The sequence below is a fragment of the Haliaeetus leucocephalus genome, unplaced genomic scaffold (genome assembly GCF_000737465.1).
Source record: "Haliaeetus leucocephalus isolate CR32 unplaced genomic scaffold, Haliaeetus_leucocephalus-4.0 Scaffold495, whole genome shotgun sequence".
NCBI classification, from domain to species: domain Eukaryota; kingdom Metazoa; phylum Chordata; class Aves; order Accipitriformes; family Accipitridae; genus Haliaeetus; species Haliaeetus leucocephalus.
Window position 1 is genome coordinate 7,565,211 of NW_010972931.1, and position 24,921 is coordinate 7,590,131.

The window sequence follows — 24,921 nt, forward strand, 5'->3', positions numbered from 1 at the left end:
ACCCAAAACTAAAGTCTGTATTTCCACTCTCCAGTGCTGTCAATTTCACCATGTGAAAAGGAAAGACCAGCTGTGCTACTACCTCAGGAATCCAATGGTCCATGAAACAATATTGGTCTTCCCTCTGTCTTCTCATCTAAACTTGCAGAAGATAATAGACGAGTTTTGGCTGATCAATAAATGAATAGTGAGCAGGAGAGTCGTAATAGCTATACAAGGAATTGCACCATTAAAGGGTTGTTTACAAGCCTTAGAATTAATGGATTTTCAAAGAAATATTGGATTTATTCTTGTAATTGAAAATTACTTTGAAACTGAATGAACAATTAACAATGCTGTTTGTATCATTAAGGTAATGTTCAAGCAAGTATTGCAGCTAAAAATTGCTGTAAAAATAACACACTGTACCTTTTTTATATTATTACTGTAGGAGTCACAACAGGGATCTACAGGACACAGCAATACAAGTAAGTACCAACTCATTTTCTGGTTGCATTCGGTGGAGGGGATGGCAATGACTATGACAAACAAGTGACTGATAGAGTAAGGAACCAGTAGCAGACTGGGACGGCACAGAGCCTCAGCAGGCAGTACTTGGCTCTGGCCAAATGTGGAGAACAGAATTGAACGGTTACTATCAAAATGTTAGCTCTTTTGGTGGACTGGGAATAACAAAAAGGATTCATTTTGTTATGGCCGTTTCATTATGTAGATGAGAAAGACTAAAAGGGCAAAAGAGTGGCTTTTTTAGAAAGCCAGAAAAGAACTGACCTAGTTGCATGGCCAGATCCAGACTGCCAGAAAATTCTACAGGAAGACTTGTTATCATTTATCTTTTGTAGGCAATGGTATATTTTGTGGCTATTGCACAGTAATAAGCTACATAAATCCTGCCAAACTAACACCAGATCATGTCTCAAAGACCATATGGCCGTGGGTCTTTTTGGCTAGCACTGTGGGCAGGGGAGTGATGTGTGCTTGTGTGGCTCCTGGTTGGGGCTTTTCAGTGGACTCCAATTTACAAATCATTGGGCAGATCAGAAACACTTTAATCACATTTAGTTATGGTAAAAAACTTAGCAGCTGTATTGAAAGATTGAATTGTTCTGCAAAACAAAATATTAATCCTCTCCCCTGACACCTCTGACTGTTGTTAATGTTGTCTCGCATATTAAAGATACATGATCCTATTCTGCTCTCAACACAAAATCACCTCAACCAAAAGAACTATTTTGCTAGCTTCCTGACCTGTCAGCCAGCACAGAGCCCTGTTTGCAAATTACAGGGCTGTGACTGAAGATGAGCTGGGAGGTGGGGCTTTGAAAGTGGCTGGTCACCCACTGCATGAGGAAGAAAACATCCAGAGAGACAAGGCTGGGAGATGTAGGCTGTTAAAATGGTGCGGCTCTTTGCTGGGGAAAGGTCGGCATGCGGAAGACAATGTTGTGAAGAAACATGCAGTGGTGTCACTTAATTGCTGGCATCGGTTTGATATTGCTGCAAGTACCAGCACTAAGGAAATAATAAAAGGCAAAGGGGATGAGGTTCTGTCAGAAAATGATGAATACAGTAATGAGAGAAGGAAGCACAAAAGGGCTGTAATAGAGAGGGCTATGCAAACACACACAGAGTCACAAGCATGACAAACACACCAGCTGAGCTGAGGGCTTCGCGATGACATCAGAGGCCACAGTGTTTGGCCAGCTTTGGTCATAGTTTAATTTTGAGTATTTCCTTCTTTCAACAGTTGAATAAAACAGGTTGTTCTGCAGATCTAATAAAACGTGCTTTCCTGTGGAATAGGAAATCAGTCCTACCTCCTTACAACTTTCCTCTGCTCCTTACTCCAGTGGTCTCCAACCTCACTTTACTTCCCATTCCCCCATCTGCCCTCCCACACCACTGTACCTCCAGCTGCTTCTTAACTCCTCATTCATCCTGCTCAGCAAAATCAGCATATGTCTGCAGCTGGGCTGGAGCTGCACTTGGTACTGCCTGGCTGATGGCAACCAAACCAAAGAACAGCTGAACCCATGCAGAAACATTTTCTTCATTGGTGGCAAAAGTTAGGGTCGCTGCCAGACACTTTTGCTAATGTTGCAGAGGAAATTTGACTACCTCTGAGACCTGTAACTGTGAGGATTCCTGTTGAGGTGCTGGAATAAGACATCAGATAAGTCACAGTTAGAATGAGACGTAGACCTTACCAGTCCTGTATGTCAAACTCAAAGGAAATTCGGGAAATAAAAGATTTGGATGTGTGGTGGGTTGAAACTGGCTGGATGCCAGGTGCCCACCAAAGCTGTTCCATCATTCCCCCTCCTCAACTGGACAGGGGAGAGAAAATATAACAAAAGATTTGTGGGTTGAGATAAGGACAGGGAGAGATCACTCACCGATTACTATTGTGGGCAAAACAGACTTGACTTGGGGAAATCAGTTTAATTTATTAACAATCAAATCAGAGTAGGATAATGAGAAATAAAACAAAATCTTAAAAACACTCTCCCCCCACCCCTCCCTTCTTCCCAGGCTCAACTTCACTCTTGGATTCTCTACCTACCCACCCCCAGCAGCGCAAGGGTTTGGGGAATGGGCATTACAATCAGTTCATCACACGTTGTCTCTGCCACTTCATTCTCCTCAGGGGGAGGACTCCTCACTCTTCCCCTGCTCCAGCGTGGGGTCCCTCCCATGGGAGACAGTCCTCCATGAACTTCTCCAACGTGGGTCCTTCCCATGGGCTGCAGTTCTTCATGAACTGCTCCAGCGTGGGTCCCTCCCATGGGCTGCAGTCCTTCAGGCACAGACTGCTCCAGCGTGGGTCCCCCGTGGGGTCACAAGTCCTGCCAGAAAACCTGCTCCAGCGTGGGCTTCCCACAGGGTCACAGCGTCCTTCGAGCACCCACCTGCTCTGACGTTGGGTCCTCCCCGGTCTGCAGGTGGAGATCTGCTCCACCGTGGACCTCCCTGGGCTGCAGGGGGACAGCCTGCCTCACCGTGGTCTTCCCCACGGGCTGCGGGGGAATCTCTGCTCTGGTGCCTGGAGCATCTCCTCCTCCTTCTGCACTGACCTGGGGGTCTGCAGGGTTGCTTCTCTTACACATTCTCACTCCTCTCTCCAGCTGCCATTTCTGTGTCCCCTGCAACTTTTTTTCCTTCTTAAATATGTTATCACAGAGGTGCTACCACCATCACTGATGGACTCGGCCTTGGCTGGCAGCAGGTCCATCTTGGAGCCGGTTGGCATTGGCTCTGTCGGACATGGGGGAAGCTTCTGGCAGCTTCTCGCAGAAGCCACCCCTGTAGCCTCCTCACTACCAAAGCCTTGTCACGCAAACCCAATACAGGATGTGAGAAAATGCTAGCAAATGACTCTATGTGGGAAAGAAATCTAGTGGTCTATGTACTGTGTTATCCAAATGAACATCTTCTGAGTCCCAATTAGCTGTTATTTCCCATTGCACCATACCTTCTTCGGAGTGGCTCTTGAGCCTGTCATTTGCAATGGTTTTACTCCAGCTGCAAACATTGTCTTTCTCATCGATAAAATTTGCATTTTTCTCATCCTTCCCCCACAAGGAAATTGAACCATTTAAAAAGCTGTGATGGCTGAAGTTACACTGCTTTGTCACAATAAATATTATTTATCCCTGTTGCCCGGAAAGGGAAACTTGGCCTGGTTAGATTGAGTGATTCACCCAAATTCCAACTCAGAGGAGAGAACTCCTCTGGCCACCCACTATTCAATGGGGAAATCCTGCAAAAGTTCATTTGAAATTTATTTTGAAATGAGAGAAATCTGGACGCATCTCCTCTGCTTGTATCTAAAAAAGATCAGGAAGGGAGTTGTGTGAGATGAGGTAGAAACTAGCAAAGAATTCCCAGCTCTGTGGCTAAGGAGCTGAGGACTGATGGTTTCCACTGTGTGTTTCTGGAGGTGTGTGTATGCATACACACACCAACACACAGACACACACGTCCGCACCCATTTCAGGAGACATACACAGTGCTTAGCACCTGAAATAAAGTGTGCTAACAGCAGCCCCATAGTGAGATGAGTAGCATATTCCTTGTCAATTCCAAAAAGACTAAGAAAAGCAAAGGATGACACAGATTTGCCCACAAGAAGAAGCCAGAGCTAGAGAGGATTTAGCAAGTCGGCAAATGCCAGCCTCCCACAATGGTACCTGCACGCATTTGGCAGGTTACATGGAAAATGGAAAGCAAATCTTAGTCTAGCCAAGAGTGAGTGTGAAAAAAACATGTTGTTCTGACAGGTAATTCCCTTTTACATATGCTTATCCAAAAATCTTATCTGTACTGTATCTGTGACATTCAACTATGCTTAGTCTATACACATTTTTAAAATTTCTATGATTCAGTCAAGTGAGAACAAAGTTGGTAAGAACTGATAAAGCATTAATGGGCAGATTTTCTACTCTGATAGGCTGGACTGATGCGTTTCTACCATCTGTACAGGCTTCGTCCTCCCTCTCCACACAGAAGTATGTTAAGTGATGATTAGCATAAATGCAGCTGCAAATGCTTACTGTAGGATAATTCATTAATATCCAGTTTGGCTAAATCACAGAGATTCCCTTTTCTCTCTCCTCACAGTACTTAGGCTCTTTCCCTTGTTGCTCCATTAACATACATTGCTGAAAGTAGAACTGATGTGAACTCTGCTGGCAAAGCACTCAGGAATCCATATTCCCTCTCACACTCAAACAAACCAGTGTTCATGGTAATAATTCATCACTTATAAAAAGCCTAAGTTACAAATAGAAAATCTTTGAATATATGCCAACTGTTACTATTGGTTTCTTGTTCCAAATTACCGTAATGCAGATGAGCTCCAGGGCTCCAGGCACCCTAAGGCTGACAAACATATACAACAAAAGCAACAGCTTTCTAGCCAGCAAGTTCATCATCTGGATATACTTTCTGAGGTCTCTGCTAAAAGTGAAAAGTGACCTAGAGATTATGGAGTGGGTGTATTCCATCCATCCTGTGTGGATGCCCTGCTTGTGCCTAAATTTTACGTGCTGTGCCTAAATTTTATGTGCTGCCCTCCTATTGTAAGTGCTTAGCTTCCCTAGAGATCCACAGAGAGGCAACAGTGTTCCTGAAGTCATCCAGAGTTTCCCCCATCCTGTTCACTAAGGTTTGGGCACCTGAACTGGGTAGACACAAACCCTTCCAGAGGGGAGGACAAGATCTAAAAGCACCACATTAAGGTGTTTGCAATACCCAGAAGCTCCTCTACAAGACACCTGCTTCCAGAAGGTCGCTGTCTAGATTAAGTCCTTCACCTTGCTTCTGTACAGCAGCTGAAGGACACTGGTAGCAAAACCCTGCCTCTTCTGAAGGGACAGCAAATTTTCCAGAGGTGCCTCTTACAGCCATCGCTGGCACCCCAACACTGTATGGATGAAGGGTGAGGACTTCATCAGCAGTAAATGGATGAAATGTAATGCTCATGTGCATGGAATAGGTTGGGAGCTGATCCAAAACCCACTCAAGTCAAGTCAATGAGCAGAAAATCAGACAACACTGAAACAGCCTGACCAAAATAAGCACTTCTCACATTTTTTTTTCTGAAGGCACAGGTGGATTTTGGTTTAACGAACCTTATTAAAAGGTAATGGAGAAAAACACATCTATCAGTAAACCAGTCACACTCAACCTCTGCGCCTCCTTGTCTGCTAGGCAACATAAACTCATGTGTAGACAGCTATTAGCATCCAGTGACACACAAGAGGAGCAGCAGCTGCACAGTTGCTAGGTCCAGAATTCAAGTTCAAGGTGATTCAAGCAGAGTGTACCCTGTACATCCATGGTAGAGCTAAACAAAAAACTTACACTGAAGTGCAGCTCTCTCAGGTTACTCGGAGAGCAATAATTACAATGACATCAGCCTTACTTTGCGGGGGGAGGGGGGCAAGAAAGGAGGGAGGAGGACCTGGCCTGACTTAGCAGAAGGAGTACCACCCCATCAGCTAGCAGCCTGCTTCCATGGTGTCTGTGCTATGTAACTAAGTTGTGTTGGGCAGATAGATGATTTTAGACCCAAGAAGGGGATCATCACAAGCCAACATGCTATGCCAGGACCCATGTGAGTTGTAAGGAAGTGTGAAGAGGCATCCCTTGGGCCTCTGATACTTCTCAAGCATGTGGGTACCTGACTGTCCCTGGGGCTGAGTGCCTCAGCCAAAATGCACAGCATAGCAAAGGGGGCTTTCCCGGCCCCCACTTACACGAGCTGAAGATCGGATCCTTAATCTGACAAAATGAATGTGAACTAAAACATCCATTGGCAGAAGTGTGTCCTAATCACTGCCTTACCAGGTCCTTCTGATGCTGGTTTGCCTTGTATGAAATAATTGCTGTTCCTGGAGCAGGGTTTTTGAGCATGTGCATGTTGGACGGGGTGCACTCTCAATAGCAGAGCTGTAGGGCCCTAGAGAAATCCTTTCCATTGCTCCAGGGTCTGCTATCCCTGATAAAGCTTGTGTCCTCTAAGCAGCCTCTCTTGTGGACTTTCCTTGCCTGACATTTCCGGAGTCCCTGTGGCAGTGACAAGAAAAGTCAAGTCAGGGTTGAATCCCCGCTCGCAAATGCTCCAGCAGTGCCCCTGCAGCCCTGTGATCGGTCTGCAAGGGTGGCAAGAGTGGTCAGTGTTAGTAATGAATAAAGCGTTGACGTGTCTCATCTGAGCAGTTTCCATACTGACCCATTTCTGATGTCATTTTCTTCTCCTCTTTTAAAGGGAAAAGTGATGTAGAGCCAAAGAGTCCAGAGAAAAGCGCAACCCATACATCGTAAGTCATTTTTGCATTTAAGATCGGAGAAGGCAGCTGTGTTTTTATCAGATTTGTTGGGCAAAATAGAATTTGTTTGTTTTCATTAAGATAAAGCTCTTTCACTGATGCTTTTCTTAAAACAGCTTTTTAGATAATGACTAAACATTAATTATTCCTAGAACTTTTGCATGCTGGTAAGTCAGAGATCTTTGCAAGTGAAATGGTTCCATATCACGCTGAACAGATATGAGAAGATTTTTGTGGGTGTGTGAGGCTGGCCTTTACAACCTGACTTCAACGTTACCTTAATGCCGCCGGAGTTTGTCACACTTGCTAAAAAACATCATGTCACATATGCCTTTGATGTACTGATGTAATTTTAAAAGACTGCAGTCTGCAGCTTTGACTCTGAATTACTTGAAATCCAATTACAGCTATCTCTGGTCTCTCACGATTTTGTTGATGTTTTTGAATTAACAAAAGAAGTCAAGAAATAGATAGGAACAGGCACTTGTAATATATCAGTGTTCACCTTCACTCTAGTGCCACAATAGAAGCTTTTACCATTTTTAACTCTAGTATACAAAGGACTGAATTGTTTTGCCAACATAAACCAGTCTATGAAACAGATGGGCTGCAAGTTAAACAAAAATAGCATCAGTCTCCCAAACTGAGCTAGATAAGTGAATTCCTTTAATAACTACCAGGCAGGAGCATTATGAATTTCTGCAAAACCATTCACCTTTTTAATCCCATTTGAGGGAGGGAAGTTCTTGTAACAGTCAGTCATGTGAATTTTAGAGTGCATCTTGCCCATAATTTATGTTTTCTGAGTCCTGTTATTTAAATGCAGAGCATTATATCATGTAAATCTCGCAAGGTGTCACCATTTGTTACATGGCCAAAAGTAGTCACAGAAGGAGGTACAATAACAGTGATTTATTGTGGGATGTTTTGATTTCTGCTGCAGCCACGCATTAAAAATCTTCTGGAAATGAATCTAGAAAAAGATTTGACATAGTGTAAGAAATGGCTTGTCCTGCAGATTGTGTTGTGGAATGTAATTACAGTATGTGAGCATATTTAGCCAAACTTATTAAATGAATTAAGCATTAGCAGTCTTATGCCTTCTGATAGTATGATTACTGGGAATGGTTAATAGAATGATTCCAATAATTATAATTTTAAAAAATAATATCGCAATAAAGACCGAAAGAAGAAGGGTTTTAATGCCATCTGGAGGTATTTTAGAGAAATGAACATATTTATTTTTTGCTGATATTTAGCAATATGTAAAACATAAGCCATCCTCCAAAGCGTTTTTTCTAGTTAGACGGTATTTTAATGATGAGGAATGTTCTTTACTTTCCTTTCTTCTCCTTCATTGGATTAAAATCCTGTAAGATCTTTGAACCCACAATAGGGGTATCTCTGAACCCATAATCTGGGTTCAGAGATATTCCCCAATATGTTTATGGTTTTGGTTTGAGACTACATACTGTGTCATATAGCGCGCTGTATTAGATACAGCAGGCTTCAGAATCTGGTTAGGTGTGAAAAGTTCCTTGCCTAATAAGAGATCTTAGTACAACCTTCTGAAACTGTGCTGTCTACTAGATATAGTATATTTATAATGCTTATCTTTAAAGTGTTACTATATGCTAAGGCTACCCCACAGCAGATATTGGTTCCCAGAGCAATTTTCAGCAGTAGAAACGACTGGTTACCACTGATAAATGACTGCGTCCAAGAAGCAGAGGCCCCTATAGTTAGAGAAATTGTTTGTGTGAAAAAAAGAGGCAGCAGAGAAAGGAGGAGATGAGAGGAAGGGAACCAGCAAGTGCTGTGCCAAAAGAGGAGGAAGAAAATGAGAGGGATACAGCTAAGAAGGAGGAAAAGGAACTGCAAACACCAAATTTTCAGAAAGACATGCAAAACTGAGAGCAGTGGAAGAGAAAACCAGAGGTCAAACACTGGAAATGAGAAAGAAAGGAGAGCAATATGAGCAAAAGCTATTAGTAAACTAAAATATGTTACTGAATAGAGGGCTGGATACCTGAGTGTTACAGTGAAGTAAATTAACTCATGTTGATGTGTAGGTGCACACTGACGTCCCAGTTCTCTTTCTGCTACCTTCTGCTGGCATTCCCTGGGTTTCTTCTCTTTTCCACCTTCTTCTAGGACAGACTTTTATCCCTGGTTCTCAGGCAATTGTGAATAAAGACTTCCTCTGTTCTTTTGGTGGTGTAGCAGCTTGCCCCTGTGCACAAGATGCACAACCAGCAGGACCTACAGCACACAGGGGACGTGGATGCATGAGTGCACGTGCCTGGGTCCGTCTACAGTAATGGACGTACTCTTCCCCCGCATACGTGGAGAAGACCGTGCCATTGCACAGCTGGACGAGAGGCCCAGCAGTGCCCAGGTCTGCAGCTGGGAGCCGGCGGGGGTGTGCAAGGGGAGAGGTGTGCGAGGGGGCATGAACGCTGCCGGGGGGTTGTAAAAGCCTGGACCCTCTTGCAAGGTGTCACTCCGCTGAGAATGTCGAAGGAGTCCGGTTGGCATCTCCTGGCAGGGGTGCTAAAAAGGAGTGACATCGTTGTAGGAGAGGTGGCACGTTCGGGCTTGACCAGGAGAAACTGTGGATTCATTTCACTGTGAATCAGTGTTTCCTTGTGAAAATGGAACAAACAGCAACAAAAAAAAACCACAAAGCAAGTCATGTTAGCCTAGACAAAAATAACAGAAGAGACAGGGAGGAGCAAATTAATGTTTCTTTCTTGCAAATGTCTTTTTTATTTTCCTCAGGCATGTTACAAGCCACACACTCAAGCCAAGCTTATATGACTCAATGGCAGTTAATTCATCCCTGGTGCAGATTTACTACCTCTATCCAAACATTATTTATGCAGCTTCAAAGGACAGGTTGATTACCCTCCTGAATCAGGCAGTGAGGCGCTTGTGAACCAAGCATTTACATGAAGTCTCCCCTCAAGACATTCCTCCTGCATTGTCCACTGGGCTCCAGGTCCTCAAAAACAGATATAACCCTGTGACCTGGAGCCCTGGGGCCAAAGGTGCTACCTGTAACCTCCGCGAGTATAGAAACCTGGAGTGCAGGACTGTGGTGGTCTGTTCGGAGGGGTTTGGGTATGGTAAATGCATCATTCTGAATAGCATTATGCATACGGTTTTTTCCCTGTATGCATTAACTCCCTAGATAGACTCGGTACGACATAGCTGTCCACTGATGATAATATTAAACATTAAGAAACTGGTATGCATTAGATGATCCACATTAATTGATGCAGCATCCTAATGAGGCAGATAAATAAGGGCAGTTATTACAACGCTAGAGATAACTGAGATGGATGTAGGAGAATGAGAATGATGCAAAACTGGGGAGGAAGTCTGAGCAGAGCTGTATTCTTTTGCACAATATTCTTATGGCCTTCGCCGCCTCGGCATGCACAATAATCGCCTGAGCTGGCACTGAAGAATTGCAATAAAAGGTGCAAACAATACAAAGGTGTTAAGCTGTCTGGAGTCTTCCCCAGTTGATTCATGTTCCTTGTAATTGAATGCTTTTAAAGCCATGAGAATTCTGGATTTGAAGGGGGTTTTTGTTGTTGTACTCTTAATATATATAGCTCTCTATGGGTCATCTGGTTACAGCTTTGCTGAGCATTTCTAAACTTTTAGGGCTGTTCAGAAATACCCAGCAATGTTTTGTTCTTTTGGTTTTGTGATAAAAGGTTCAATTTTCAATTGTCAGAAAACTTTCACAGATTTTGTTAAAAACACCTAAATTTTATTAACATCCTTTCTCCCCCTGGTTTTACCAGTTATAGTCTGAAGGGCTGCATTAAGGAGTGGGAAAGGGATGAAGAAAGAGTGCTCTTTTGTTCTTTAATATTTTCAGATACAGGATTTTAGTCTGTCTTTGGCAAAAACTGGATCCTTCCAGTAAACCTTGGAATGTTGCAAATAAAACTTTTAATTCTATAAAACTTCTGTGCAAGGAAAAGTGTTTCCAGCCAGTGAACGTGTTTCAGAGAACCTTGCGGTGCCATAGAAACTCCTTCCCAAGCTGGGGGTCTGCGATCTTCTGTCCTCCCGCGTGCAAAATATGACAATAATTCAAAAATGGCACAAATACACAAAGCGCTCAGCAAGACTCCTGCTCTTGGGATGACTTTCGATGTACTGTCTGTTGTGATGTTCTTCAGTACCTTTGTGTTTGTAAATGATTTCCAGTTCAGACTACCCAAGGTTAATCATGCCTGACTGTGATTCACTGCTATGCATTTACCTCGACATTTCTACTGCACTTACTTAATGATATCAGGGCTAGCAACTAGATACCTCCGTGCTGTCTCTTTATTATCCCTCCCACAATTGTTTTCATGCTGAGCTGCTCCAGATTTTTCCCTCCCTTTTTACAAGAAAATTAACCAAGATTGAGGGAGGCTTTTATAATTTATGGCAGTTATGCAAGTTTTGTCCTTTGCTAATACTCTCTGAGAATCACAGCGATCTCGGTGTGTGTGTGTTTGCTTGTTTGCTTTTGCCAGGCAGAAATAGATGTTGGCTCTGTTCCTTCCCTGCACTGGTCCCCAGCATCACTTGGAGAACAGTTTGCTCAGGGGGATCTTCATTAACACTACTAAATTCAGCAGCTTCCAAGCTGCCCATTTGCAGACATTAGTGCTACAGTCTCTTGCCCATCCAGCAGCTGCTTATTGTTCTCATCACCCTGATTCTCCTTGAGGAAGGAAATAGGCAACAGGTACTTGGAGCAACGTCATTGTTGTTCTTGCTTGATGTGACCTACGTCTGTACCGGCACAAGTGTCATCTGTTGGTTTCTTGCCTTTTCTTCCTCTCTGCTGTCTTGCCCCTTGTATCTTCAGAGTAACTCACAGATAGTTATTCAACAGCAAAAAACTCCTGCTGGTTTCACCTTCCGCAGATAGGAAGACTGAGGCAGAGGGGTCGGTTACAAGGTGCCTCCACAGAACAGAGACAACCAGTCTCAAATACAGGAGCTTGAGCACCAGCTTGAGCGAGTGCTGCCAACACACCGTCCAGGTCTTACCCCCAGGGAGCTTGGCCTCTCACACCTGGCTGATGTGTGGTCGTGACCTTAAGTCTCTCAGGCAACAGCTGCAACCTGATTAAGCACTGGAGTTTGAAGAGGAGCCTTAAACCCACCCTGCTTCACCGAAAAGCCTGGTGCAAGCTATTTAAAGTTAGCCTTGGCTTTCCCCCATCTAAAATAATAATTAGACCGCCATGAAGACTATCTCATTGATATTTGTACAAAGTGTTGAAAAATGTAATGTTTTGTAAAAATGGCTAAGGATTACTCACCCAGAACACTAAAGGAAATGAGCAGTAGTTTAAGTTTTTAAAGACACACTTGGGTAGTAAGTGGTAAATGTCCTGAGGAGTGCCACGTGTAGGGAGAAGGGGAGAGTGGGAGCTGCTGCCTCTCCCAGGCGCCCGCAGACCTGGTGAGCATGGGCAGCCCCTGTCCCATCACCAGTACCCCATCCTACCCCCAGAATTTCAATCTTGGGACAGGGGTCATCCAATTTAAATTAGAAGGATTTGGCTTTTGTCTTGTTGAACTGGAGGGAGGGATGGCAAATAGGGAAGGGGCAAAGCATGCAAGCTGCAGAGGAAAAAAAAAACCCTCCAGCGGTACAACTTCGATATCCTTCTGTTTGTTTGCCAAAAGGACCGTGATGGGTCAAGTCAATTGAACCAGAAAACAGCTAACAAATGGGTCTGGAGGACAATGGAAAGGGTGAAATCCATGCAACTGTGGAAGTTAGTTCCAAGAAAAGGGCTGCCCAAACTTTTATGGGGTATAATCCACTTCTAGCTTTCAGATTAAGATATCAGGGCAACTTCCCAAACAGTCTTCCACAGCTCAAGTTGTGAGCATTTTAGACTGCAAGGACATCTGCAGCAGGCACATTGACCAATGATTTGGTGCCACCTCTTTTAGTAACGCCACAAGCTCTGTTGAGGGCCATCATGAGCATATCAACATGCTCATGAGCCACAGACGACCCTCCTCTGCCAAGAAACACAACTTCCAAGGAATGGTAGTTGTTATGAAATTAGGTCCATTATGTTAATTTTTGAGATGTATTGTTCCTGAAAACACCAGTGCTTCGATGGGTTTTAATGTACATCTGTGATGTTTCTGAGAGAAGTCTTGCACTCCATGCTAAAAAAAAAAAAAAGGAAGAAAAAAACCTTTACTATGATGAATGAAGGCAGTGTTTTTCAGAGCGGTGGAGGTCTTGAAAACTGTGGAAGTGAAAGTCTGGTGTTTATCCATGAACCAAGTTGCTGGCAGAAGAAGAAGGCTGGCTTCATTGCACTGTTCCACCTGTTTACTTGAGCCTCGCCTTGCAGAGCTAACCCCTAACACTACCAGACTGTCACTTTGCTCAGCCAGTCCAGCAAGAACAGCTAAAATCTTAAAACACACTCCTCAGCTCTCAAAGTCTCATGAAAAAGTTCTTTTTTCTACTTTCTCCCCTGAAGAATTACTCTCAGTACATGTACAGACCATTTCTCTGTGTATTAAATATATAGACCGTTAAAAAATACAATTCCACCATAACTTCCCGCTCCAAGAAACAAAGTGATTTCACCTGTGGGATGATTCAGAGTCACTGTGGTATTGTCACAATGCTGATGTGAACCTTGCCTGCCAATTCCTAACCTTTTCTGAGCACAGATTTTTTGGATTTATGGTGTACAATGCTGCTGATAGTTCACAAAAAAATACTGTAAGTTGATACCAACAAATCTATTTTCTTCAAATGCTATACAGACATTTTCTTGGAAGCCATTTGCTCACATGGGTCTTGACTGAATCTGTCTTTGAGGTTTAGCAAAGTTAAGGAGGAAGAACGAATTGGTATTATTGGTGATTTTTTTGCCATGTAATAATTATAGACACATAGCAGCCAAAGATGATACAAGTAAAAAATCTTTCAATAACATGTAAAGTCATATAAAAAGATCTTAAAAACATGATGCCCATAAAGGCAGATGAGATGGGGCTTATTTGTTTGGTTTAGAAAGAAAACACCTGGAAGCCCAATCTGACCTTAATTGCAGCTGTGGTTTTCCTGGGACAAAATTTAGCTTCTGTTGAGTTCGAGTCAGACAAAAAAAGCTTTATCTGAGATGTCAACAGGAACAGGGATAGATGAATGCTAAATAAAATCACTACTGAGGTCTGGGGAAGTTTTGTGATTGACTTACATGGGGTGAGATAGGGCCTTCACCGTCCTATTTTTAAATGCTAGCCCTCTCTTTCACCAGATATAGCCAATAGCTTGAGATAACTGCCCTTATCGCTGCAGGGCTCAGCACAGAGTTTTATTTATAAAGTCCCCTTGATCCAAGCCCTCTTGTTTAGCACCTTCACCTTTACTATCTACCTGTACTCTGCACACCAGAGAGAAAAATGATTAGCCACGGGAAGCTACCCTCGTTTTGATGCCACCCTTGGCTCAAAGCTGAAGGGGAAAGTGGTTTAATGCAAAAGAAACCCTCACTTCAAAACAGCAGCTTTTGTCCCTTTGGAAAACTTAATATAATACTAGGCATTATTTCTAATTTTATACCAAGTCAAAAATGCTTCTGTAATGCTGGTGTTCATTTAACGTCACTTAGAATAAAGCTGACCAATTTAACTGGCTAAAATACTGTCATGCTTGAGGAAATGTTTTCCTGTATTGCACCAAAAGCATGTTATTTTTCTCTTAGGCACTGTTTTCCTTGGACTTTGTCATTTGTAAGGGACTAATTGGGAATTTTGGATGTATTATATATTAGCTCTGAAAACAGTGGTTAAAGAGGGGTTGCCAGGAAAATCAGGAGATGCAAATACCTGGGAAGAAGTCTATTTCATTGCAAGTGCTGCCAGGAAGGCAGGCACCATCAACCCCGCTCCGTATTTTTTCTCTGAAGAAAATGATAAATGGAAGCTCGGCGTCTCGCACGCTGGAGTCGCGATGTGCGTGGTGGTGTTTTTGCTGGGCTAAAATTCCTGGTTGCCAGGGTAACATGTTTTGGAAATCCTCTACCCTGGGCAAAAGCCGCTGCAACTCGAAACCCGCCAGGGCTGATGCTCAGCAGGGGCACGACCACCGCTGGGTATGGGGAGCTGCTGGTTTGCCAAGGGATTCTAGGCAAGGAAACAAAATAAAATAGGTCCAAAAGAAGGGAAAGGCCATCGGGAGCGTTCGATACTTCCAGGCTCTCATAACCTGATTTTTTTTCCCACACCATCACCATGTCCCGTCAGCCAAAGGGCAGGGGGGTTACCTCGTCCTGGGGCTGAATCGCTGGGTGATGGAAAGATGAGAGGGGTGTGTGTGCCTGGAGGGTGGGAAGAGGAGGAGGGCAAGAAGGGAGAGAAAGAGAGATACAGGTTTCTGGCCACCTGCCAAGAAAAATAACTAACATTTTGCAAAAGAGAAATCCTAAGACTGAGGTCATAGTATGGAAAAAGTCTGTTTCACAGACTCTTGAGCCTGAATACAGGCCAAGTTTTTTTATGTTGGTTTTTTGTTTTTTTTTTAAATGCAGGCATCCTATTAACATTTCAACACTAAAGCTCGTCCAGGAATGGAAAGATTTTGGAATTTGAAGTGCCTTAGTTTTCTACTTTGTTGGTACACAGATATATTTTTTTAATTACAAGAAAGTGAGGTTTTTGAATGAGAAGCTCCCTCATTTTGCTTTTAACTTATTTTACAACTATGAAGACCAAACTAAGGGAATCTAAAGAAAAGCCTGTTTCTCCCACAGAGTGACCAACTCAAAAAAAAAGAGACTTTTCAAGCTTGGTGGACAACTTTTTATTTGCTGTGCAAAATACAAAAAGATACTGAAACCTGAAATGATGATGAATTTTCCTGTGTGGAAAAGTCCTACTGTTCAGCCATGAATAGCTATGATTTTTTAAAACCTTTATAGTAGCAAGCTGACAGTTTCATGACAAATTACTTTTCATACCTAACTAAACAAATTATTGAAATTCTTCTGCCTTAATCTCTGGATTTGGATTAAATGTCAGTGTGGATATTTTTTAACTGGGGGAAAAAAATAACCCTTTGGATTTGTTAGGATGTTATTACAAGCAAGTTTTCTGGTCTTTGATTTGCTAAGCTACAACTGGAGTCTGCCTTCCTCAGGGTAAGAATATTTCCACATTATCATTTCACCTGTGGTATTTTAAGAGGGAGAATATTATATCTCGGTGTGTATCTCGGCTTTGTGCGTTCTGTTCTTTGTTTAGCATGCAGACAAGCTTCATCTCCCAAAAGAGATGTGGAATATATTTATTGGCAATTTAGAATTGATGATAGATTTGACAAGCAAGCACGGTGACACACCGAAGCTATCAAAGCTGAAGATGAATCAGGACAAAGGTTTGGATGAGGTATATTGTTCCTGAGATTCAAAAGGGTTATACTTACAGATCATTCCAAAATCAAGGTAACTGTACCACTGACTTACAAAGATAAAAGCTAAGTTTTTTCCAAGAAAAAAACCCGTGGTTTGATTGGCCCACAGACCTTTTATGGCGAAATAGTGCAATTACAGCTGGCATTTCTGCATGCTGATTTTTATTACTTTTGTAAGATATTTTGTCAGGATTCATTTGTGCTGATTCCCCCTTTCATGGCATAAACTGTAAGCAATTGTAGGTAGAGAGAAGGAATCTCTTGACATATTTCTTCAGAGATACACTCCAGGAGGTGTGATAGATCAGGTATACTAAATTAAAACAGACCTGATCTGTTACCTGATAAGCATGTGGACTTACTATATATTCAATTGTATTAGAATTTAGTGCAATCATGGGTGAAAATCCTGTACGTTCACCATCAGCTTTCCTACTATCAAAGCAAAGCAGGCAAATCAGCACAAATAATCTCTTAAAAGTATACACAGACAAAGGATGAGCAAATTACCCTTTTGTACCTTGTTTGATGACCAATCTTTGTGCCATTTATAAAGGCTGGAGTTTGGGGGGTTGGAGGGGGCCTTCTGTCCTGAAGTTCCCTAGGGAGATGAGGCAGGCAACCCTGCCTTGACGTAGTTCGGATGGAGGCCCAGTACAGCAAAGAGCAAGGAAAAGGTCTGGTTGGAAACCCCAGAACATCACAGAACCTAACCTCAAAAATAATTTTCATCACTCTGGTCTGTACTGTTTTTAACTTTTGGACTTAAGAGAAAATTCATGTAGCTGCTCATGTAAAATCCACATTTTCCCCATAACTTATACAATAAATGTAATATGAGACACAAACTTTAATACTTGCAATCACTGTAAGCAACAGCAGTTTCTGTAGACTTCTGCGGAAGAAAGGATGAAGGCTTTTGCCACAAACTGTTAAAAAACCCTGGGCTCTTCCTCTGTCACAGAGTAGGATTTTGATCTCGCAAATAATTATAGACAGGCATGATGCTTTCCAGCAGGACTTCTTTCAGCATTATTGTTTGAAAGACCAAGAGTTCCTGTGGGTATCTAGACTCGTGTTTATGCTGTGCTGCCCATCTCCAGTTAAAAAACATTTCCCTGTGTGCTGCATGCTTTACTGTGAGCAGTCTCAGTAAAGCAGGATGACTTGTATGTGTTGAAAAAGTGACCTGCTACAGAGTGACTGCACGTGGAAAGACCAAGGGAAAAAAAAAGAGGAATCTGTGTTTGGCAGGGCAGAGGTCTGCTTCTTTTCCCCATCCCTCACAGCTGCCACTAGCACACTGACCATCGCATCCCGTGGCACAGTAATCCCAGAGCAGCTCCAGTGAGCGAGCGGTCCAGCACCGAGGCTGGGAGAGAGATGGTCACTCGGGAGAGGCATCCTTTCCTCCTCTGAAGAACTTTACTTTTTCAGGCTTTCTATTCAAGAGGAAGAAGCCTCTCCCTGAGCCTTTCCCGTAGGTTTCCTTGCTGTCTAAAAGTGGTTGGCTGATACCACTCTTCAGCAAGCATGCTAACATAAGGAGCCCTGCAGCACCTACACCAGCCTTCTGTGATTGATGCTGAGTAGCCAGGAGTCAGGAATCAAATTTCCACCTCTGCAGCCTGGGAGACAGTGGAATAAAGAGAGAAAGGGGAAGATTAGAGGTATAGTAACAGAAGACTTGTCAGCCAGATGGAATTTTAGGAGTTTTGTTATTACATGTAACACATAAGGCTAACCGAATACAAAGAGATATATAATACATAATGAGAGGTGGGCACAAAGCTGGGTGGTGAGGGTTAGATTGGTAGAAGGACCTAAAATATCGATATTATTCCCAACTTGCGTATATTTTCTTAAGATCACAGTAGGTGGATGTACTTAATAACCATGATCTTCAGGCATTATGGAAAGATTATAAAAAGCAACAGGCCTCCTTTTAAAATTATTTCGATTTATTTTTATCTAGCAGAAGTGGCCAAGTATAGCTTTAGCATGATCCCGTTTGGCTCTATGATGTTGCAGAGCTATGAATTCACTGTGAGAAGAACAACTCTTTCTGTGCCTTGAAGAACATAAAAGCCTTGGTGTCTAGCTGGAAAGCAAATACCTCTTGCTCAAGCAGCTTATGTTTTCCTACTTGAGAAAAATTAAAATCTCATCTTATTTCTTTGCATGCACTTGTCATCCCCCCAGAGTTTTATCCAAATAAATCTCTGGTTCTTTTCAAAGAACATCTTCCGTATGAGTTGCATTAGCTTTAAAGACTCACCAAGAACAGAACGGTCCAGGCTGACACTCTTGCTTTCCAACAGAGAAGCAACTGCATGAATCTTATCCTGCAATTCTGCAGCTCAGTTAATTAAGTATTTGATGTCCTAAGATGCTGCTGCCTCCCAAAGCCAGGGAGAGGGAGCCGTCAGGCCCCGTTCCCATCTTTGGCCACCAGACCCAGTGACGTTCAGAGACTTTCCACCCATCACACCATGTTACACAACTCTTCCCCTCTCCCCAGCCCACAGAGTCGATGAAATTAAATAGCATGAAAAATTAACCCCATCGTTGTTGGAATGCAGCTGGGTAATATGTGGCCTCATTTGCTGCTACAGGAGAATACGCGTTTGCTGCTTTGGTAGTGGGGATCTGTGGATGGGGCAGAGGGGAGCCAGGTAGCACAAACCCTGGGGAGCACTTCTGCAGCCCCACATCCCTGCCCGCTCTCTGGGTATCCTCGGGCACCTCAGCCCCTATGCACAGGATGGTTTCTGATTTCTCTTTCCTTGTCTTGTTACCTGCTGTCCATCCCATGCCACCCACGCCTTCTGCTTTTCTTTCCTTCCTTTTTCTTTCTTGCTGCACCCTTTCTGCTGCTTTCCTACCGTCCCATCCCTGGTTTTGTCAGGTTCATCACCTGCAGCCTCATTTCTCCTTGCTTTTCACCTCTCCTGGCCATCCTCTTCTCTACTTTTGCCCCACAAAACATGTCACCATGTCTCCTGAAAAACAAAAAAGAATAAAAAAAAGATATATGTAACAAGGCATACACAAATATACCCACAGCGGCTCGGGTTCCTGTTTTGATGCGTATGCCTCATCACCTGCTGCTTTCTCCTTTGTCCCTTGATTCCTCCATCATGTTACTTTTGCTTCATGGTGAATCACTGGGCTGAAGACTAACTTTTAATTCCTTTGTCAGGTCCCCAGGTATTGCCCCAATCTTCCTTTGGGGCACATAGTTTTCCATTACTTCTCTTTTAAGAATCACCAAAAAAACAGCGAGAGAGATGTTAATATGGAGAAAAGTTTTACTTAGCTACAAAATGCTTTCCTTTTATAACTTTCAGCATGATTGGCAGATAGGTTTATTTAATCAAATTGCCTTTTCTGTCAGTGTATTATTTAATGAGGGAGTTCTTTTTTTGATTGCATAGGAAATGTGGAAGCATCTGAGAATTTCTGATGTGCTATTTACTCATCCATTATGTTGGGAATCAGTTTAATTTCAATGTCAGCAGTGGAATTAATAATCATAACAGTTATCTGTCACAGAATGATCTATTTGGGGATTTTCTCAGCAAACCAGGATATATCCCCCACCCTTTCATGAGAGAAGGAAGTTTTAAAAAATAAGTCAAATTTGAATGTGTTTTTGCTTTGATTATCCCTTCCAGGCTGATGGTAAAGGCACATGTTTTCATGCTTTAATTCAGCTTTGAGTCACTGATATGAAATCCTTTACTAGCGTAAATTATCCCTACTTTTTTTCCCACCTATTTCACTCTGAGTTTCTCAAACACTTCCATCAAGGATGGCTCCCCCATTAAAGTGCACTCTCCCTTCCTGAAAAAAAAAAAAAAAAAAAAGACAGTCCTAGCTTTCCAGAGATAATGCAAAATCCTCTTTTGGCAGTCATGTTAATTTGGGCTGGCTTCGTTATATTTTTCATGTCGCACTTCACTGTCCCACAAACAGGCTTCCCGTGTGAGAGCAGGAGAGTGCCTGAGCAGACAGATGGACGTACAGACATGAGGGAGGTGGATGGGGCCCAAATCTGGTTCTGGTCCCGTTAGGTTTCCTTCGGTTCTCTAGTTATGTGCAGCCCCACATAAGTAAATAACATAAATGAATAAAACCTTTCAGCTGCTACATTTGATAAGTACCAAGACTTTTTATATGACTCCAAAGTAAGGGCAGTAACTGTTAAATGAATTGCTTTTTAAATAAAACACATAAGAGAAATTTTTAAATCCTTCATTGTTCCTTAAAATGTTTTAGTGCCTCATTAATTCTTGATTAGCCTGGTTGTTAAGAGGCCATTATTATGTGGTAATAAGGTGTAGGAAATTACCTCTAGGGCTATAGTCTTGTCACACAGATCTGCTACAGTTAGCACCTCATCAGGTGCTGAGACCAAGTGCCAGTGGCGTAAATTAGGGGTTCGCTGCCTGGTGGTGGTCCTGTGTGATGGGGTGTTTGCTGAGATGATGTGAGTCCTCTGGTGCAGAAAAGTGGAGAAGACCTGACAAAATATAACCCTCTCAGCAGCCTCCTGTCCTTCAAGGGCTCCCCCGTCTTGCCTTTGGCAGAGCATGGAAACTGCTATAAAACAGTGGAATAAATTTACTTTGCAATTACACTCATTTAAGTAATTTCAAATATGCCTGAAGCTCGCGCAGATGAAAGTCCACTCTTTGCTGTATGATTTGTTAGGCAGAAAGTGTCATAGGAGATTTGGTGCTGGTCCAGCAGAATATCCCCAAACTAACGACCTCCTCTGGTCATTAGTATTTCTTTTGAACGCACAACCCCCCTCAAAGCCTGCTACAAACATTGGTAAAGCTAATCATTATTACCCTTTTACAAATAGGAAAATGAGCCTTAGGGGCTATTTTTATTGTGATTTGATGCAACATTAATCAGCATTCAGAAGAAGAGACATATTTGAATGTGCCAGGCTGCATATATTTATTTTTCAGTGTGTATAATGCTTTTTTTTCCCCCTAAATCTCTTTGAGGTTGATGCTCTAATGCTCACAGCATGCAGCTCCCATTCATTACCTATACAGGGAGCTAATGCGGTACAGCAGCATCACCGTCTTTGAAGAGCACCGAAGATGCTAATAATTAAAAACACAAAGTGCGCTCTTGCTCGTACTTTCCTCCTTATTCTTTCCCGGGTTTCGATCTTCGCACAGCAGATGAGGCACAGTCCTCAGAGGACGGAGAGCAGCTTGGTGCCAGCGTGGCTGCTGTCACTCTGCCAGCGTGCAGGGGTGACACCCCGCCGGGTGTGCTAACGCCTGCTCGCCCACCAATTCGTGCTGTTGGGTTTCGGAGGGCGTTCACAGCTGAGGAGCGGTGTCGGAGCAAAGCTGTGGGAGAACCCTGCTCCTGAGAGGCTCCTGTTGTGCCTGAACCCCCAAAACGGGGCTGTGGCCTGGGTTTCCATCCTAAATATCCGTGTTTGTTGTTAAATAGCTAGGCACTCGTTTCAGTGTGCTTTCACCCACGTCTTCAATGTTTTCAAGCCCCCCGATGCCGTTGCCACTTGCTCTTCAAGCCTTGCCCCAGCCCCATGCACCACCCCGGCACTCCTCAGGGATGGACCCCCAGTTTCAAGCGGCTGGAGAAGGGCACTTGCCGCTCATCCCAGTTTAACCCTTAGTCAGCCTCAGAGACGGGGCTGCAGGGAAAAGTCTCCATACGTGGTATTTCAGTTGGTTCAGAAGCCGAAGTAGCCCCAAGACCCATGCAGGGTGGCTGCTGCAAGCCATGGGCACCGCTCACCCTCAAATCACCGGACCCCAGAGCAGCCCAGAGGGCACGGGTACCCTTCCAAGCCAATTTTCACCCAATTTTCACGCTTGGCTTTGGCTGATTTGGGGTATGCTTGCCCGCCTGCCTGGTCTCAGAGCATACCAGTGCTGAGCTGGGGAGCAGAGCCGGTCCCTGCTCCGAGTGCTGTGCCGGCAGCGGACCCCCTCCCCAAGCAGGGGTGCAGAAGGCATCTATCTGCTGCTGCTTCATACATCTGCTGAAATGTATTTTTTAATATCTCGTGACAATAAATAGGAGCGGATTGTCATGACTTTTACAAGGATGGGGGAAAAACTCCACTCAAAATCAAGTCTTTAAAGGGCACCTCAGAGTGCCATTTCAAATCTCACGAGAACAAATGGAAGGAGCAATTACAGCCCAAACCAAAGGCTGTTAGGAGTTAATAACTACAGGAGCGTAGCGGTAAAGAACGTCAAGAGTTAGCAGTCCCAGCATGACAAAAGTTTATTTAATCCTACTCTAAACAAGCAATATAACAAATCCTTGTTAGGAATGAATGATCTCTCACATGTAGCTTAAAATAATCAAATTTTGATTTAAAATACCAAAATAGGTCAAATGTTACGGGTTCTTCTGGAAGAAATTCAAAGCGTCCGGTCCAATTTTATTTTTTATTTGTAACATTTTACAGATGAATAAATGCATTCTTTACTTAAAACCCGCTTGCCCCATTTCAGGTGGGAATGCGTTATTTGCCAGAGAATTACAGACTCCTAATGTTGACATATTCTGCTCCAGTAGCTCTGCTGTGCTCTGATACAGGAGATACTGTTTCAGCACCTCTTCACCTTCTCACCTTGTCTTCAGCCTTCTTTCACTTAAAATTTCCTCCTAGTGCAGGATCCAAAGGTGAAGTAGAGGCTGAAGAGCATAAGATGTTGGGTCATGGGTATGTCTGAGGCAATGCCGATGTGTTCCCAGACAGGACCTGGAGTTTCTCTCCCTGATTCTGGATCTGATTGAACAGTGTGACTTTGAAAAATAGCAGTGAATATTTTTGCCTCGGTTTTCTCTTCCCAATTGAATGAGCATAATCACAGGTTTGTTCACTTTTGACCTCATAGGGTGTTGGGAAATGTACCTGCGCAGAGATCTTTCACTAGAAAACAGTGTGATAGAATACAGCCTGATAATGAATTGTTACCTGTCTTGATAGGATGGGTCCTATTTCATACTAGTTAATGATCCTGGTAATAACAAGAGGAAGTCCTTGTGCTTTGGTGTTCAAGCTAGAAGGAAGAGTTGGAGAAAGTATCGATAAGAAGATTCTAGCAGACCTTTAATTCATTCCCAATTCTTCCCTGGCACTGCTTTAAATTGCACATAAACTTCAAGCACGAGACATTTATAAAAACATGTAGTGAGGGCTGTTTGCTGCATCTTTGGAACAGTAAAAACTTTTCTGCTGTTAGTGTGAGGATAGTAGTACACTGAAGAATACAGAATGATTTCTTTAGACTAATAAAGACTCTGCTGAAGATATTCTAAAGGTTTATAGGACTTCTGGAAAGTTTTTTACATATTTCAAAGGTCTTTATTGTCAGTCTCCTACATTTTGCCTATTTTATTCAGCATTTTCGTCAGCCACCTTTGCTGTCTTCAGTGCACTAAAAATGTTTAAGTGCCTGATAAACCATGTACATCTGAAGTATTTTCTCTTATCAGTAAAAAATCATTTGCCTTGAAGGTAATATAGCGGGCTAAATTAATTGCTGATGAAACCGATTTTACTAGAGTGACACTGATGATGAAACTAACCCAATACATTTAGCTTAGGAGATCCACTTTTGACCATTAACATTGTTACTACTAAATTGAATTCTTTAGAAGTCCAGTGTCATCCCTCACGTATATGACTTTTAAAAATATATATTGCATAATATAGACACAATATTTGCTTACAAATTATTTGCAGTTGCACTAAATTAACACGTTTTTATCTGTAGGTTTTATTCTTACTTAAATATCAAACAGATAATTACCCACAGCTCTGTCAATATTAAGTCCTGCATATTTTATTTCCATACCCAAAAGTACTTCTGAAATAATGAATGTTTTGATTGGACTCAATCTGACATCAGATAATAGCAAGTTAAATGATACTTAATGCCATTTTTTCAAAGATGGAGGCCATAGGTAGATCCTGTAGGACACTATGTAGAATTCAGCTCCTGGGAACTCAGGATCAGATAATCACAAGTTTCAAACATACAAACCAACCAACCAGTTGTATAATGGAGCAGATTTGAGCAAGTGGTCTTAATTCCAATGTGACTTTGTAGGAAAAAAAAAAAAAAAATCCTTGAATTTCAGTCATGTAACAATCTGAGAATCCATTTCCTCCATGCTTGGTTCATACTAACACTTGCTTACAACACTGCTATGGTATAGAAGTTTGCTCCTATGGATGGCAGTCTGACAGCTGATGACAGAAAAAAATATTTCAGAGAAAGCTTCAATTACAGCCAATGACTGGGAAAAAAATAAAAGAACCCAGTATGTTTTGAGGATGCACATGAAACTCAAACCAAGGCTAGTTTCAGTACTTTGCAAACTGAATTAAATTGACTTCTGAACCAGCGTGGGTAATTGATATTTTGTTTGATACAATAAAAAATCATATGGGTCTACTGAAAAAAAAAGAAAAAAAGTTATGTTCATTTTCTCAGCAAAATGAAAAAAAAAACATTCAGGGCTAATCATTTGATTTAGATTACCTCACTCCAGAAGGTGCTTGGGCAGCCTTGTTACAGCACTAGATACAAG

The 24,921-nt window shown here is 42.7% G+C and overlaps 1 protein-coding gene across 1 annotated transcript in view; it reads left to right on the forward strand.

Moving 5' to 3' along the window:
* AFF3 (AF4/FMR2 family, member 3) overlaps window positions 1-24,921 on the forward strand; it is a 312,420-nt gene that overhangs the window by 183,469 nt on the left and 104,030 nt on the right. Inside the window, exons 8-9 of the mRNA XM_010575812.1 lie at window positions 431-467; window positions 6,773-6,824. Of these exons, the coding sequence (XP_010574114.1) occupies window positions 431-467; window positions 6,773-6,824 (89 nt within the window). The remainder of the gene's footprint in view (window positions 1-430; window positions 468-6,772; window positions 6,825-24,921) is intronic.